The sequence below is a fragment of the Anomalospiza imberbis genome, chromosome Z (assembly GCF_031753505.1).
Source record: "Anomalospiza imberbis isolate Cuckoo-Finch-1a 21T00152 chromosome Z, ASM3175350v1, whole genome shotgun sequence".
Classification (NCBI taxonomy): Eukaryota; Metazoa; Chordata; class Aves; order Passeriformes; family Viduidae; genus Anomalospiza; species Anomalospiza imberbis.
The window spans coordinates 66,993,637-67,012,044 of NC_089721.1; the positions used below are offsets into that span (position 1 = coordinate 66,993,637).

The 18,408-nt window shown below is 36.7% G+C and overlaps 1 protein-coding gene and 1 long non-coding RNA gene across 2 annotated transcripts in view; one reads left to right on the forward strand and one right to left on the reverse strand.

Annotated features, from left to right (window-relative positions):
- FCHO2 (FCH and mu domain containing endocytic adaptor 2) overlaps positions 1-6,438 on the reverse strand; it is an 86,146-nt gene extending 79,708 nt beyond the window's left edge. Inside the window, exon 1 of the mRNA XM_068176997.1 lies at positions 6,288-6,438. Within this exon, the coding sequence (XP_068033098.1) occupies positions 6,288-6,314 (27 nt within the window). The 5' untranslated portion in view covers positions 6,315-6,438. The remainder of the gene's footprint in view (positions 1-6,287) is intronic.
- Positions 6,439-6,521: 83 nt separating this feature from the next.
- LOC137465176 (uncharacterized) lies at positions 6,522-18,385 on the forward strand. Its single transcript, XR_010994582.1, has 2 exons — positions 6,522-6,907; positions 15,245-18,385. It is a non-coding gene; the product is annotated as an uncharacterized lncRNA (long non-coding RNA).
- Positions 18,386-18,408: the final 23 nt, after the last annotated feature.

The window sequence follows — 18,408 nt, forward strand, 5'->3', positions numbered from 1 at the left end:
CTTCCTGATAAACCGTCAGAAATGTGACCGTGCAAATCTTTAGAGAATGAAATGAGGCTGAACAACCAATTGCCATCATTATCTTGTTCTCTAACTGTAACTGAAGGTTACTGCAAAGGAAAAAAAATTTCCACTTAAATTAGGTTTTCTGATCAGTCCTATTCTTTTTCCTCACTTCACAATGAATAGTAGAAAGCATGACAGAGAAACAGAACAGATGCTTTTCTCAACTGAGTCCCCCAAAAGCCTCATCTCTTATACATATCAATGATTATCAGAGGTTAGGAACCGATGTGAAAAAGACATTAAAGTTCAAACAAAGCAGCAAGTCAAAAGCAGGCTCACAGATTTGAAGGCCTATTTGATTTAAGTCTGGTACACATAGATGACATGTCTTCACTTGTAAATATAATGTGAAGTATAACGTATATTACCTGTATTAGGCTCTACCTAAAAGCACAAACATCAAAACTCTTCACATGACCAACAGTTCTGATGACTAACCTGATAATGATTCTGCTAATGTTCGGAGGCATACATGTACCCAAACCAAATTAAGTACGGTGTGTCAATGCAGAGAGCAGATGTTTTTCTACTTTAGAAAAAGCTATACAGCCTTTCCACAACTTCTCCATTCCATAGTTATATTCATGAAGAGCAGTAATCAGAGTTAAGGCTCTGTATTTAGCATAATGAGACAGATGTATGTGGTGGGAAAAGGAGAAGTTGTTCAATTTACAAAAGCCAAGTAAGTATTTATCCTTTTACATGCACATATGCCATCAACACTGTTTGTGTTTTGGTTGTCTTTTCTGAACATTTCTCCTTCCCACACATACTGTATAGAGTTGTGTACATGGAAATTTTGTGTCTTAAGACACTTTTTCTTCATTGGGTGTTTTTACTTGCTCATCCCTAGTGGCAACAGTAATAATTGTGATCATTGGAAGACCAGTACTAGCCTACTTAAAAATAAATTAATGCAGCACATAGCAGAAGGAACTGATGAAACCTTCCACTCCCATTCATAACCAATTACCATTCACTGGTATAACAGACAGTTAAGTCAGATGCAGATTCTTCCTCCACAAGTTGCATAGTGGAGAAAGACAATCTTCTGCTGTCATGTATAACATCAGGCTCTACATAACAGATTTCAAGATCAGTTTAAAAGACCATTCTGAATGTCATTTTGTAGGTAAACTGCCATCTGTTGAGGGTGATCCTGTCATTACGCAATAAAAAACAAATGTAAAACTGTGTATGAGAGTGCAAAATGTAAGCGGTCCTCTCTCCATATAGGCACCATTTAATTACCCTGAAGTCCATTAGCAGTTTTCTCCTTCTTACTCAGAGCTAACAAAACTCTCTTTAGAAGATGGTGTTTGTTCTGAGATTTCCTATTCTATACTACTGTAAGAAAGCTCTTCTGTATCTAGAGCATAGATGTCCCCTGACAGCAAGCCATTAGAGAAAGTAAGACTTCAAATATAAGTAAAGACTTAAATAAGCCTACAACAAAGCAATACTGACCAACTTTGTACACAAAACAAATTAAGTTATGGAAAGCAAGATCAACAAGTCCTTCCATTTCCCTTTACCAAGAACTAGTTGCAAAGATATCCTCATGGAAATGAAAGTAGCCCCGTCAGCAAATGTGTAGTCAGAAATCAGCATTTCCATGACTTCTGCATAACAGGAAACACATTACAGGAACTCTGTGGGACTGAGCTACTTAAAATACTTCACAATTTTAAGAATAAGTTTGTTTGTTGCAATTAAAAAGAATTCTGAATGTAAAATGTGCATTTAGTAAAATAGCCAGAAATTTCTAGGCAATCTGTAGCAGCATTCATTTTCTATATTTCAAATCAAATTGTTTGAGTGCAAGTTCTGTCTACTTTGGATTAAAACTGTTCAACATTAACATCTATTAGCATAAAAACATTATACTCTGTTACACCATTTTCTATTTACCCAGTACAAATAAATGGTTACATTATGGTGACTCTGACTGGTCAGATACTAAATTCAGGACTATGTAAACTCATTTCAGATGCTCTGACAAACACTGTTGTCATGTTATTTAAACTGTTAATCCTTGTTGCAGTTTCAATTAAATAACATGTCTTCCATGCGTTGTTTTTCCTAGAAAATAATTTAATTTAATGGGCCCTGAATAGATAAAAATACTCCTGTGATTAATATTATGGTCTTACATTTTTGAAAGTTACCTATCCATAAGTTTCAGTTTCTGAGTGTCTGAAAAGAGCTGTAGAAAATTGAGAGCACTGAAATGTGAAAGAAAAGCAGTCACCTAATGCATACACAGGTAATGTATCTTCAGTTCTGAAAGTTTTGAGAAGATTGAACACAAAAACAACCTGTCAAATTCAATTTTCACCCTTCTGTTTCAACATATCAAATAAAGATCAGTTCCAGAGAAGCTCTATGTATATGAGGAAGGACAGAGACTTCCCATCTTATATAGGTAACTAAAATGATTTTTTAATTAACAAATGGAAGGCTGCCAACTTTTGCTATATACAGACACACACAGAGGATACTAAGTAAATATTGCACAATAGCTCTACTGAAACAGAGCATCCAGCTGTACGCCCAGCAGAAGAGTAGTGCTGCACAGACATATGAATGTAACTCCAGATGTCAGCAGGACAAGTCTTTGTGCCACTCATATACGTAAAAGTTCGTATGACAATGCATCTTACCCTTGATAGAGCAAGCTTCTTCACAAAGCTATAATTATTAAACAAGGATACTGCCAACCTTTATGCTCCACAAAAATATTTGGGGGAAAAAAAAAACAAACTAATCTTCAACACAGCCATTCTCAAAAGCTACAAGTAAAGTAAACAATTAAAATATTTTTTTAAACTGTCAAAGCCAATTTATACATATGTTTTTATATGCCAGAAATTCCAAAGTTTTTGAGCATAGAGTTACAAAGAAACCAGCTTCAGCTATTCATAGAACTTCCAATAGTTTAATTCATTTGGTTAATTTTAAACAATTCATAACCAAGAACTGACTGATTTGGAAGGTGCTTATTTTTCTTGACTTGTCAGTAGTTATTCCTTTAAACTATGTTATAAGAATCACCTGCACTGGTTAGTTTAAATACAACATCAAAGTCTAAGTAATATTTTCTGTTAAGAAAACAGTAAGTCAGTGATAAACAACACTTTCTATACTCCTATACCAGTAACAGTGTACTCAAAGTGACAAAATGTAGCTATGCCTAACAGAAATAGTTTATGATAGTGTTACCTTTAAATTATGACATTGTTTTGATGTAGCATATACACAGCAGAAAGCATACAGTCTTTTATGACAATCCTAATTAGGAGTTGGAAATATTTGGACATGTGACTTGAATGCATAAAACTCACAGACACAAGAATCAAAGCCACTTATAGCCTGTACTACTAGTTCATAACTTTTGATACCCAAAAATATCCTCCTGGCTTGGAAATTTGGTCTAAAATGTCATGCTGCATAAGTAGACCCTTAAATTTTCCAAGTGATAGTAAATTTTTTAAGTGACAGTAGAGGTCTCTATACTTCAGCTTTACACATCCTGAAAACAGTCTTATTTATCTCTCATTGATCTCTTACAGAACACTGAAGACATAGCAGGCTCATCCAATTTTCTTACATCCTCTAACAACAACAAAACCAAAGTATGCAATTATTTAAACACCTTCAAAAGCAGTGCAAGAGGAAAGCATCAGGATAATTTTCAAGACTTACAACAAAGAAGGTAAGATTTGCTTTGCTTACATGATCACATTTAGTAAGACAGCAGCTTAAATAGTGTGTAAGAAATTGATACTCTCATACACGTAACTCCCCTTTTCTGGATAAACCATTAAAGTCCCTTAAGTTTCTGATCTCTTTTCCTATTACAGCAAATTACTAAGGGAGAACATCATACAGTTTAAGATCCAGACTTCTATTTCCAATGCACAATTTCAGTTGCAAGTTAATAACAGCATCTATGTCAAATAATTGAATATTAATTATGATTTGGATAAATTTTTAAATCAGTGCTTTAAAAAGCATAACTATTCTATTCCATACTTCCAAAAATATTTTGTCTGGGGTAACCTAGAAGGGCAAGGAAGAAATGACAAAACAATCCTTCTGAAGTTCTACATACTACCACCTTCCTTTCTCTTTACAAATTTCTCTTCATTATTTTTAGTCATTATGCATTCACTGCATTTTCATGTATCTTCTAATTCCCAGCTTAACTTTCTCATCATAATTCAGAGCCTACATGGATTGCTTTCCAAGTCTTCCAAAGCAGTAGCAATTCTGAACAAAAACGTATTCTGGAATGTTAGTGCAAATGAAGATTACGAATAATCAAAAATGCATAAACCTATAATTTATGCCTGGTTCTGAGGATATACGGAAACTCAACACTTTCAGATTTTACAAATCCATCATTACAGTTAATTTTGAAAAATATTCACCCACAGCAGGAAAGAAGGAGCATTCCCTATTCCTCTTAATTTTACTTCTATACAAAATAAAACCCTGTCTATGGTATCACAAAAATTTCTTGGTCAAATTTTGCAAGTTAAGACCCTATCTAATGTCTTTGTCATCACCACAAGACAAACACAAACAAACAAACTTCTTGGCCTACCTTGTGTAATTTCTGACATATGAGAAAAACCTGTACTAACAGAAGGAATCATCCATGTCTTGGCACTCATTGGCAACCCACACTAGGGGTTTTGCTAACAAAGCTATAGGTAGAGACTCTTTAAAGCAGAAAGAAAGAAATGGGAATTTGAGGTAGATATCTTCTGCCTCATACTTGCTGGAAGCATTTGTGAAGACACAGACGTGGAAACAGAACATATGGGAATGGCCCAATTTAACTGACTTACTAACAAAACAAAACACAACTGATGAGACAGTTAAATGAATGTACCACAGTATATAACAAAGCTTATAGAAAGGCTCATTTTCAGTGATGATAGCTGAATAAACAACTTCTGTTTTGCTTTAATCTTAGAAGATAGAAGCTTTTCCAATCAAAATGCATCTTTTTATATTAATTTTAATATTATTTTTATGAAAGACAAAATTCTTCAACATGTTAGTTTAATACAATCTCTCACACTGAGGCTTCAAATTAAGCAGATTTGTATGTCAAGAGATCAAATCTAGTATCTTGGGTCATTAAATTTTAATAGTATGTTGAAAGCAAAGGAGTCAAAATGAAGTACAAGATTGCAAACAAAACATAAACTTGAGCTATGCCTTATATTCAAGAAGAGTGTAATTGTGAAATTCGTTTTTCGTGAACTTTAAATATAACTGCTGCTTACAACTGAAAAAGCATGCGTGTAAAAGAAATTTTGTCTCTTTTTAACTTCAATCTCAAGCAATAACAATATTTATGTTTCTGCTACTTCTTGGTAAAGAGGCACATAAAAAAATTACAAAAGTAGCAACTTTGTAAACAGTCCGGTGACTAGGAGAACACTTATTTCAATGTTTCAAAGTAGCAGAGGTCATAATGAAAACTAGTTGCACTTCACACGAAACTCAATCCATTTAACTTTTATCCCGATATATCTACCTACTTCAAAAACCAGATATCTGCGCAGAGGTGACGTATAAAATCGCATGTCCAAAGCAAGCTGGAAAGCCTGTTGTTCCCCTAAGCCGGCTGCTGCTCGGCTGTACCTCCTCACGGGCACACGGACACGAGCTACCGGTACAAAAGCGTGGAGCGCCGAGGCGCAGCTGTGCCTTTGCGTGAAACAAATGTGAAGCTGCGACAGCCCGTGCTGTGTTCTCCCGTAGAGCACCAAGACTCACTGCCGCCCAAGTCACCCCCAGGAACCGTGCTGACTACGAGCGCCGGACCCCTGTGCACAGAGTGGCGTCCGCGCATCCCTCGGCCCAGCGCCTCATGGCAACCACGCACCCCATCCTATCCTATCCCATACCACCCTATCCCTCTTCCCGCCGTCTCTCCGCAGCGGAGCCCGAGCACGGTGGCGCGGGTAGGGCCGGCCGTACCCCTTGCCCTGCCGCGGGCTGTAGGCACGCCCCTCACCGCGGCCCGGCCCCGCCGTGGCGGGCGCAGCGAGCACGAACCCCTCGACGCAAGGCCCCGGCCCAGTCCCGGGGGTGGCGTAAGAGCCGAGGCTGCTCTCGCAGTGGGGACCGCGGCTGCCCCGCGCCGCGCCCTGCCCGTTCCGTCCGCGGCGCGGCGTCACCGGCCTGTGGCGCTGCCCTACCCAGAAGCTCTCCACGAAGTACGCCATCCCTCCTCCGCCGCCCGGCCGCCGCAGCCGCCGAGACGCGACGGAGGAAACGGGCGCCGCAGCCGCGTTCCGCCCTTCCCGTGACGGAGCAGCCGCCGCCACCGCTCCCGGCCCGGCCCGGCCCCGCGCCTGCGCTCGGCCGCCGCCGCTGCTGCGCAGGCCCGGCAGCGCCGGGGGCAGCGCGCGCCCTCTGGCGGGCGCGGCGAGAGCCGCGGGTCCGCGGCGGTGCGGGCGCGGCGGCAGAAGGCGCTCTGGGAAAGCTCGGGTGAAAGCCCTGCGGGCCTCTGAGCGCCGGGGAACGGCCACGCTTAGCGCCACCGCGCAGCGGGGAGACGAAGTCCTGCTGTTGGAAGGTTCTTCACCCAGAGGGTGGCTGGGCACTGGGAGAGGCTGCCAGGGCAGTCGTCACAGCACCAAGCATGAGGGAGTTCGAGAAGCGTTTGGACATCACGGGTCACGGGGACACGATACGATTCTTGAGGATGTCCTCTACGGGGCTACGAGTCGGACTCGATGATTCTTGTGTCCCTTCCAACTCAGAATATTCTGTGATTCTGTGAAGTGGCTTCACAACCAAGTCTTATTCCAGCTAAGTAGGGCAAGGTCCTTGAAAGCAAGGTCCTTGATGATCACTAGTCCCGCAGTGAATTTTGCTGATAAAGCGTAATCTGCCCTCCTAACAGCATTGTCCCATATGTTTGCAGTTCCAGTGGCATGCTCCTAATAAAGATGCATTTCATCTCAAGCCATTGTCTGGAGAAAATGGTTAATTCAGGTCTTCAACTTCTTCAGTGATGGCTCAGTCTGTAGACCCTTCATTGACTCAATATAGGGTATTAGCCAGTGGGATGTTGCCAATTATTGGTCCAGAACACAGGGCCACTCAAGTGCCACCTGTGCCAAATCTGTACCTGGAGTGCTCCTTTTCTCTGTGTGTATATATATATATGTGTGTGTGTGTGTGTGTGTGTGTGTGTAGACAGACAGATAGTCTTTGTTGAGGAGTCAGCACCACTGACTCCTCTTTGTGTAGTCTTTGTGGGACTCCAGAGAGTTCCTTTTCTACCTTAATAGGGTGATTCCTTGCCCAAGACAGCTAAAAATAGAGGGCCATGTCTAAGCAGCAATGTGAGGGGCTGCAGCTCATTGCCCAATGCAAACATGTGGTGCTTTATCCCAACTTGACCTGTGGTTTTGTCAGCACAAAGTTTTATCCAAACCAGAAAAATAAGATGGTGATATTGCCAGATGGGTGTTCAAGGAGCTCCCCTCTCTTATGGAAACCCTATTAGTTCTGGTGTGAAAAACCTCACCTTCTTTTACATTGTCACTAACCATTTTTTTTACTTTGTTCTGTATGTTATTAGGTAAGGCATAGAGCACAACATTCAAATCATCCCTCAGAACCTGATGAATTCACCAACTCATATCAAATTTACGCTGAGTAAAGTCTTCCATGAAAGAAAATGGTTAAGAAAAATGTAGTTCAGAAGTTTTCAAAACTACAGAAATTCATCTATCTTTACTAGAGATATTTTCATGGAACTTTAGCAGTATCATACTGAAATGGTATTACAGTTATTGGCAAATGGCTGTAGCTTTAGTTCATCACTTCTGTAGCTCCACGGTGAGTTTAGTTTCTTTCTTTCTGGCAATGTTGTCCCAAAGTTCCAGTGTATGCCAAGTTGATAACTTGTCAATACAGAGAATACTCCTGTATCTCTTTCACAGTACAAATTTCTTTAGAGGTCCCAAGACATTTAGATCTCTCTTTTGATAAGAGAAGCATGTGTACTGTCATTTTTAACACTAATAACATGCTGTAGTGTTGCAGATAGGTAGAACTTTACAAAAGGATAGCCTTGTAAAACCACGGCTCACTCCTGTTACTTTGGCTAAGTAGAAAAGGCTGCTGGGAGTGACTCAGCTGTCTTAGAGATAGAAAAACAAGTTATATAACCATTGTGTGTTCACATCATTGTGTGTGGTGGTTGGTTGGATGATGTTTGTTGTATTTTAGAAGTACGTAACTGATTAAAAATCTAACTGCTTAAAAGTACCTGTTTTTTGCAATAAAGGAGTTCTCTTTTGCACTTGCCTGGGGACTCTGCATTGCTCTGCTGCGTAACACTACATTTGAAGAACACTTATTTAGTCCTCTTTTTACTTAATATAAGTAAGTAGTCTGCATTATGATCTGTTACAAAAAAAATTACATGATTACAGTACATTCTGCAGTGTGCACTGCAATCTGTCAGGATGTACACCAGGACAAACAACAGATAATTGCTGCATGAGCAGAGCTGAAGCTTTCTATTCCATAGCAGATAGAAACACACCTTTCATAGGGACAGATACTGTGCTGTGATAGGAGGAGTGTCAGGTTCACTTCTACATTTCACATAAAAGATCCTATCTTCCATATTTTCAAAGCTATATAGTTCTGCCTTATGTGCTGCTATATTAGATGTGAAGCAACTGTTGCAGTTCTTCAGCAATCTACCATGACAGAAATATCAAACCCATCCTCAGGTTTTCAACAGCTTTCCACACAAATTTGAGTGAAATGCACAATCTTAATGTTAAAGCATGTTTCAACATAGGTACAGCTATACAGAAAACCACTTTGATCTCTATCATGATCAGGATCGAGATTACATTTCAATATTTTTCTACATAGAGAAATCCATAATGGATTACTAAATGTGGTGACAATGTCCCTTATTCTGGAAGTCCCTGATCTGCATGTTAGTGAAGTCTTTCAGAATACTTTGCAATACTGTCATTTACAATTCTTTAATCTTATCTTCTTCCCTAGGTATTGGCTGCCAAGGACCGGATACTAGGTAAGGTAGACTCTTTGTCCCAGTACAGTCGTTCTTTTGTTCTCCTGTAATAGAGGCAGAGAGAACAGGACATTATTTTGAAAGCCATAAATACACAGTGAGTCCTGTAAAAGAAAACAAGAATTCCTTGCATGTTTTCAGCAGTGTTCACAGAAGATCAAAATAGTTTTCTGGATTGCTGATTTTTTAATAGTTTAAAAAAGCAGTTCTTCTCATAATCTACATGAGTGTAAGGTCAAAGAACCATCACAACAAACCTCACTGAAAGGGTATGAAGAACTAAAGAGACAACTTAGCTATACTAGTTCACTAGTTATATTTTATGTCTTGATTTTAAAGAATTTAAGAAGAAACACTCTGGAATGAGTTGCTTTCCCTTATAGGCTTAACCAAATCTTCTCCACTAATAAGGAATGAGTACGACTAGAAGTAAGTGAAAAAACAAGAATTTACTAACAATCGGAACAGCAACAGGCAAAGAATAACAGTAAACAATTGCTAGATACTATATTGCTAGACCTCACAGGGTACCACCCCACCAAGATGGCTCTCCCCAGATGAGCATGTGTCATGGACAAAGGGGAAAAGAGTGCCAGTCCTTCCTCTGCTCACTGCTCTGCTTATCTCCCTGATGACTAGAGCTCCAACTGGTATTCTCCGGATCACGGGGCTAGAACCTGTGGAGGAACTTTGCTTTTCTCTTGCAAGAGATGGTAGGGCAGGCAAGGCAGGACAGCGGGGCTGAGGTGGCTTGTGGTCTTCTCTCCTCGGCCAGGCGCTGCTGGTGGAATTTGCCCTGAGGCAGACCAAGACCACTAACTGCAGCTTCTCTGAGATGAGAAAAAAACAAACCCAAAAGAGAACCCAACCCGAAAAGCCTCTGTCCACACTGCCTCGGCAAGAAGCCAAGAGCCAAAAAAGGCAGCCAGAGTGAGAGCCCTGCCTCAACAAAAATGAAAAGCCCAGCAAGGCAAAAATTAGGTAGTCAAAGAGGCCGAGCTGCCTGCAAACAACGATTTTAAAATGCTCACAGTACCACCCTTCCCTGTTCCATTTTCCGGCTGCAGGGTCTTAAAGAGACAGTAACAAATTTTGGGCACAGATAGATCTGGAATACAGTAACATTCTGGGTTACCCATGGCAGAGTATTAGGTTTTTTCAAAAAGTACGGTATTTAACATTACTATGGATTGAATACATGTTAAAGGAGGCATTTAGCTCACCTCCTCTTACAGAAACAGTAACCCTGATTGTGCAGTTCACTATCTGCATCTCCACATACTCATTCTCCCATATTTCCAGCTTCTAGTTTTATAAATATTAATATTAACTTATTTTCAACATAAATAAAGATTGAATTTTGGTTTTACTTATAGCAACTAAGTTATTTTTTTATGTCTAAGCCATCTGAAAATGAATTAGAAACACTAGGTAAAATAACTGTATTCAATTACCAGTATAATCCTTAATACATGAATTGCATGTACTAGTTTTAAGATTTTAAAAAAGAATAATCCAAGCAATTACCAAAAATAACACGGATTATTACAGAACTTATTGTTATGAGTTACCAATGAGCTAGTTGACATTTAAAGTACCTTACAAATTAAGAGAGCTAAGAAACAGATTCAGATAAAATGTATACTCTAACACTATACTTTAAAGACGATCTGAAGAAGCAGATGGAGGTATTTTATATACCACATATGTAGTTCATATACTACATTGAGAATATGCCCTGAAAAATGTGTTTTCTTTCTTTATTATCTTTGCTAAAAGAACTACTCAAAAATCTATAGTTGTATTTGGAAGACTGCAAGCAGAAGGTGATATAAAAAGCCAGAGTTTTTTACCACTGTGGTGGAGAACAAAAGATGAAGACAGAGTGAACTGTTAGCAAAGTCCTTTTCCAGAGTTGTTTTGGTCAGTACTGTCAGACTACCTTGTAGGATTTAAAAGCCACCAGGATTATGCTCTAACCAAGCAATGGTACCTATATACCTGCAGAGACTACCGAGAAGTTTAACAATTCACTTGCTTATGACCTACACATTATCTTCATTACCAGACATTCACTGCAGCCTTTTTGTTACAGAAAGTGTTAACAAAATAGGCAAAATGTTAGCACTGGTAAAGCTTAGGAAAAAAAAATCTGTAAAAGAGATTATAATGTTAGCAGCAAATACAGCTAATTTGAAATAATTTATTCAAAGGGAATTCTCCCAGATAATCTTAATACAGGCCAAGACCTTTTCTGAAATACATGCATAAACGGAAAATGTAGTCTGATGAGAGAACACTGCTCTCTCTCTCTCTTACGGCCTACATCATACTTTTGATAGGTTGGGTGTTTCTAGTGTTATTTCTAAGTATAAGATGAACAAAAATATTTGTCAACAAAGTCATAGCCATGTTATTACAGTAAGACATCAACTGAATTTCTTTAAAGCTGATGCAATATTTAATTAAAGCTATATCAAAGTAGGGAATAATATACATGTTCTGTTGAAGATTTGCAGCGACTTTTAATGGTACTGTTTCCTACATCCCTGGAATTATGGATTCCATTAGGCTGCATCATCTGACTGCATGCAGTCAGTTAACTGCATGCTTTTATTGATCTGGACACCAAGCTTGACTGTATCCCCAGTATAACTGAGTATTCATTAACTCAATTACTTAAGTTATGAAGCCAACAGTATTGTTTCACAATTAGTCACTTGGTGTTAATGGTCCACCTTTATAACTCTTCTGCCAGAAGCATGTCTCATTAAATCAACCATCAATCAAATGGAAAGCTCAGAAAGTAGTTAGTAAACATAAGTAACAACAAACCAGAATAGCTAAGTGGCTGAAGATTCCATTTTGACTTCTTGTCCCATTTCAGTCCTGCATGAAAAATTCTGGGAGATTTCTAACATATTCAGGAGATGCATAGTAACACCACACTGAAGTTTTTAATCTATATTCTATGTAAGATGGGGAATTAACAGGATAAATTATTATGCAGCTGTACCCTATAGGAGTACATTCAATGGTTAGTTGAACTCATACTCTTGACACCTTAATATTTTTAATATTACATACATGCCTACTTACTGGCAAATATGTCAATCAATGAACTTGGAGCAGCAGTATATTTGTAGTCAACTAGTAAAAATAACCTAAATCAAAAAGAAAAGACTGATGTATTTAATACACTGAAATTCAATGAAAGATGAGGAAACATGAAGTGTTTAGAAGAGCAAGCTATGACTATACAACTACTTAGCACCAAAGTGTTCCATAGTACAGCACCTACTGTGGTGGTGTTCTGATCACAAAGATCTTCTCCACTCTTGTTATAATATACAACAGAAAAGGTAATTGGTGGAACGGTGTGAAGCCAAGCTAATAAGATTATGTGGTATCTCAATAAAGTTATCTTAGTACAGCATATATAAGAATACATGGTACCTATGTTCTTAATAAACCAAAGACAGCTTTCAAGTATTAACATACTTACAGAAGAGCAACTGCTTGGGATTGAGTTCATGCAAGACAGTAAATGAAATAATGAAAGATATTGGTCTGGATGGGTGTTTTAGCTGCTTATATAGGAAGCAGCCAATGAAATATTGTGAAAAAAGTGAAATGTTTTGGCTATACAAATCCTTAATTAAGATTGAACATTAAAAATCACAATGTCAGTATGAACAGGATGGTCAGTGAATGGCTTCCAATTGAGCAAAAGTAATACGTGAAAATAATTCTTACCTTTGATTCTTAACATCCATAGACTGACACACTGATGCCTACTAATGGCAGCCATCAGCTTTAGCAAACAGAAAAAAAAATGTAAACTTCAGTGTCCTTGTAACTTCAATAAAACTCTTAAAGCCTAATTCCTTCTGAAGACATGTAACAATCTGGAAGGCATCCTGTCTGCTCACACAGACGACTTTGGAGGTTTAATTTGTGTTGATTTTATGTGTTTTTTTCCTGTGGGTTTTTTATGTTTGTTTGTTTGTTTTAAAGGTACAAAAGTAGCCTATGGGTCTTAATCATCTCAAATAATCTTAAAAGATGCTTATGGGTCTTAATCAGAATAACTAAACCCTGAGTTATTACATCAGGCAATTGTCCATGTTAAATAGTGGCTTTTTTAATGGAATGAGAAACAGTTACCTGACTGAGTGAATGCTAGCAACACAACTGAGAGCTATGGTCTAAGGTTCCAGCTGGCTTCCATGTGGTTTCAGCCCAATGATGAAAACAGGTTTGGCGTGCAAGGATAAGGAGGATGGAGATAAAATTAAAACTGGATACATATTCCTATGGCAGAGTACTACTAGAGAAAGTGATGCAACTGTTTTACTGCTTTATGCTAAGATATGTAAAGAATAAAAAAAAAAAAAAGAATACTTTAATTTGTCCTATGGTTAATGTGATCTTCCAAAGCTAGAAGGAAAAGGTGCATATATTTACACACATGATTTCAAAATGTTGATTTGAGCATGTACATTTAAGAATGAAAAACATATATGCAAGACAATGACCATCAATACATTAAGGAGAAAAAAACCCCACCATATAAAATGACTCAAAACCTCCATTTGAGATATTAATTTTATTAAGACACTGAAAGATGTGTTTCTAGGAAGAAAAATACATTAATATTTAGTTGTAAAACATTTTCCCATTATTTTTTGTGGTTTAGCTCATAAGCAAAATCCTTTTTACAATGGTACTCTTCACTATGTTTTGAGTTTTCAAACTACAGAACCCTTCAGTTTCTATATCTGTAAGTCACAGAAACTTCTCAATAAGTCAACATAAACGTAAAGCTGAAAGATAGCTTTACCCTGTAAAGACAATACTTAATAATTATTCCAGGGTAAAATGAGAGGTAAATAAATCTCACTTCCCTTAGTGTAATTTATCACAGAAATAAAATTCTACCTAGTATTTCTATTAAACACAGAGGGTGCAGAGAGAAATAATGGAAAATTTAAAAATATTGGCATAAATTACAGTAACACTGCAGTAGTTATGTACCCAAATTAACCAGTATGCTTTAAACACAGAAAGACTTTGAGCTCACCTCTGTATTTAATACAGGAAACTTATGACCATTCATTTTGACAAGGGGCACGAAGAGAAGGAAAAAATAGGTAAAACTGTCAGTGTAACAACATCTTATTCTCATTTTTTAATATATTTTGAAGTATGGAAATACATATTTCCATATATTTAAAAATTATAAATTAAGATGTGAAAAGTAATATTTATACCTGAAGACACCTATATCTATAGAAAAAGATATATATATATATATATATATATATATATACACACATACATATACCTCATTTTTAATTTTCACAATTCAAATTGAAGTCTGGTAGACAGAGTTGATGTCACCAATAAACCCCTTGAAAAACTGTAACTCAGAAATAATTCCTTATATGCCTTCACTTATACATGTATGTACGAGTACTTGTGCAGCATAATTAGATCTGCTTTGCTTAAATTGGATGGATTATAGGAAACTACTTAAGTCTGTCATTATTCAGATTAACATTTGGATGTCTTTTGAGAGGTTTCAATAGTCTATACTGCTCATTTTATGCAGAACAAGGGTAAATGCCTGTGAAAGATCAGTCCCTTACAATGCATTATGTTTCATTGTGAATAATTCTGGGATAACAAAAGCTACAAAATAGTAGTCTGTGAGCACTTAACATACATAAATTAATTTCTACACACTCTTATGCCTATTGAAATACCTCTTCACTCAAATACATCTTTAAATGTCTTTAAAAAAAAAAAAAAAAAACCATGATGTACAATTATGTTCAATCTTTTGCACCATTCCACAAGCTTTGCAACATTCACTTCCTGTACTCAAAATTAACTTCATCCTTTTAACATTTTTAAATACAGGCAGTAATTAACCTGACTCAGAATTAGAGTCCACAGCTTAAAATCAGGTTTTGAGCTGACAGAAGACTTGAACAAACTATTACAAACTATGTCAGAACATAAGGTGAGTAGAAATGCCTATCTGAAAGTAAGCTAAACTTGTCCAATCGCCTCCCACAGAGCCACTGATATGTTCAGCCACCAGGAACTGATATTTCTGCTAAGCAGCTTCGTCTCTACACTGCTGTTCTGTGGCTTTCTCTTGTTTCTGGAAATGGAAGTCCTTCATTTAAGCAGAGTTTCAGCCAAGTGTACAAGTAATTAGTTTCTACTATAAATTTCATTATAGTATTTACATCTATGCATTTTATTGCCATATTAGTCAGTTGCTTATCTAGTGTAATGACTAAGTTCAATAAAATGATCAATAGATAAGCAATCTGTGCTAGACATATGTCATGGTCTAAGTTGCCTACATGCTATTGACCAACTGTTAAATATCAGAAGTGAACATAAAATGTTAAACTCCACATGAGTGGATTGAAAGAAACTGTTGTTTCATATTTTAGAGACTTTTTAAACTGTAGAACTTCCTAAAGTTCTGTAAGAACAACTCTTTAAATAGTTTGTATTACCACGATCCCATGAAAGCTAGATAAAATTAGACTAAGACCACTGCAAATTCTGGTTCAAGGTCTTGAATAATTTAAATTTATTTCTGGTTTACTCATTGTTTAATTATTCACATTATAGATAGCCCAGGAAATAAGTACAACATTTTTCTCCCCTTTCCCATTTGGTCAGACTTAGCAAGTATCAACTGTTTCAAGAAACATAGTTAATGTAACATTTCTCAGTAGTAAAATAGTTACCAGTTATCACCCAACAGGTTATAATTTCAATCCACCTAAACCTCCTTTTTCATACATTGGTTTACCCTCAGGCAGCATTAAGTAGCTAAACTAAACTAACATTAAATTATCCAAAAACCATTTCAGATAAAACTGAAACCATTTCAGATAAAAAAATCCTTATTTCAGAGCTTCTAGTATCTACACTTGTGAATTAAAAGAGTGCATTATTGGATAAGGCAAAACATAAACAGAACTATAAATTTTAATCATTCATCAAAAATTGGAATGCAATATCTATATTTCAACAACTTTATTAACATAGTCAAGCAGTGATTAACATTCACATCTATTATGTCACATCATACAAATGTAAATACAAAATTACTACAGTACAATATATATTCTCTGCATGATCCAAAATATTTGGTGGCCCCAAAAACTCTTTTAAAATTCAGCAGCTTATCAAAAATTAAAACCATATTCTATTTAAAATGAAGTTCTGTTAGCACATAGGCAGACTTCAAGAAATATCACTCAATTTAGTACAGTTTGAGAGGTTGCAGGAGGATATGTTTGAAGGAAACATTCCAACATTGTGGCAGATACAGAAACATAAGGTTTAAAGCTTTCAAGCAAAACTTATACAACCTAAGTTGTCAGCAGAAAGATCTGGTCACCTTTCATTTAAAACTATTTTGTGTACTTCATCCAATTTAAAATTTTAGAAGTCTCTAGTATCACTAAGTCAGACACATATACAACATAACATAACGATTTATCTCTTTCCACAAAAAAAGATACCACACTGCAGATTTCAACAGCCAAATTAACCTCCTTATACCAATCTTTTTATTCTCATTGCTGTCCTCACAAAAACCACCCAAACCTTGTTAATTTTGTTGCTCGCTCGAAATAAGGGAATAGATACCTAAAGTGAAAATTAGCACAACAGAACAAATTTATAGAAAAATGGTACTATACTGTAAGTATACTTCTGAATTCTTTGAGATGTGGATTTGGCTTACTTAAAGCATACTGTAACACCACACAGGGATTCATCCTATAAAGCCATTTCAAACTTCCCTCATTTACGTACATTCAATTGAGTGAGTATCACTATTCTAGCAGAATATACAAAGCAAGTAAAAAAGAGTACTTGCCTCAGTTCCCCATTTAAAACTGGCTTGCTCCAACCATTAAGTGCAAAGAGCAAGCATCAGCGGCAGACAAAATGCAGTTTCTACTGGAGAATACATAGAAGACTGATGGATACAAATCATCCTGGAGAATGCATAGGTGAGAGAAATACATAGCTACTGAACAATCTTTATTTATTTAAGGTGAGATATGTAATATTATAACAAATATGTGTGCAAACTACATCAGCATCTATCTGAGATTAACTGCAGGATGTTTTGCCATTTCACTGTAGAGCTTAAACCTTCATTTAAGATAAAAAGTCACACTTTAGACCCTATATAAAGGCCTTCTATCATCCTCATGAAAGAGATAGTATGGAAGCAGTTAGTGTTAAGTTACAACTTCTTTCCTTGAAAATACCTGAAACAAAAGATTTCCAATTTAATGTTGCATTTAAAGCATTTTTAAAGAAATATTTCAGTTGTTTGAATATAGATGCGTTCTCCTTAAGGGAAGAATGTTTTTGCACCTTATCTGTTAATACATTCAATATGAATAATATAGGTGAAGCAAAAGTCTCTAATGTCCCACAGCAGAAGTTAATTTAGAGTAAGTTTAAGACAAGAGGAGCTGCCTAAATGAAATACATAAACTGATAAACTTACACCACATTTCTATTAGCATGTGTTCTGAACAAAAAGGGTACAAGAGTATTCACCTGAGATAAAGCTAGTATTTGAATATTTCTAAGTAGCAATGAGTTTTGCTTGAGGAAAGCCACTTGACATTTTAAAATATACATTTTACTATTATACAATATATGTAGTTTAAGTAATTAAGACTGATGCTAACATGAAAGTCCTAAAAAAAAATCACAGTGTGTATCAATATTATTAGTCACAAAATTTATGCTACTTCATAACTTTTAAAAATTATAATGATTACAAATTTGAACCTATTCTTTTACAAGTGATCTTCCGAGTACAAGCTTCAAGAAGCAATGAACTAAAGCATAAGAATTAGTTTCTTACAATTTAAATATATACATACTCACTGATTAAGAAAATAATCAAGCTCTGGAAAATAAAAAACCCAAAACTGATTACTTTTGCTTGCCACTGGTTAAAATAATGAATTAGTCTAATCTGTTTTCCAAAATGAAATGAGTGGTTTCCTGATTGTGTTATGAAAAAATTTAATGTTGAACTTCACTTAAGACTAATTTAACAGCAATTTTGAACTGCCAAAAAGATGCATTTATAAGGATTTTAAACACACTTTCTGTTACCAACTTAGGTTGATCAGCAGCTTTTTTTCATTCTCAGAATCCTTCAAAAAGGGAAACTCAAA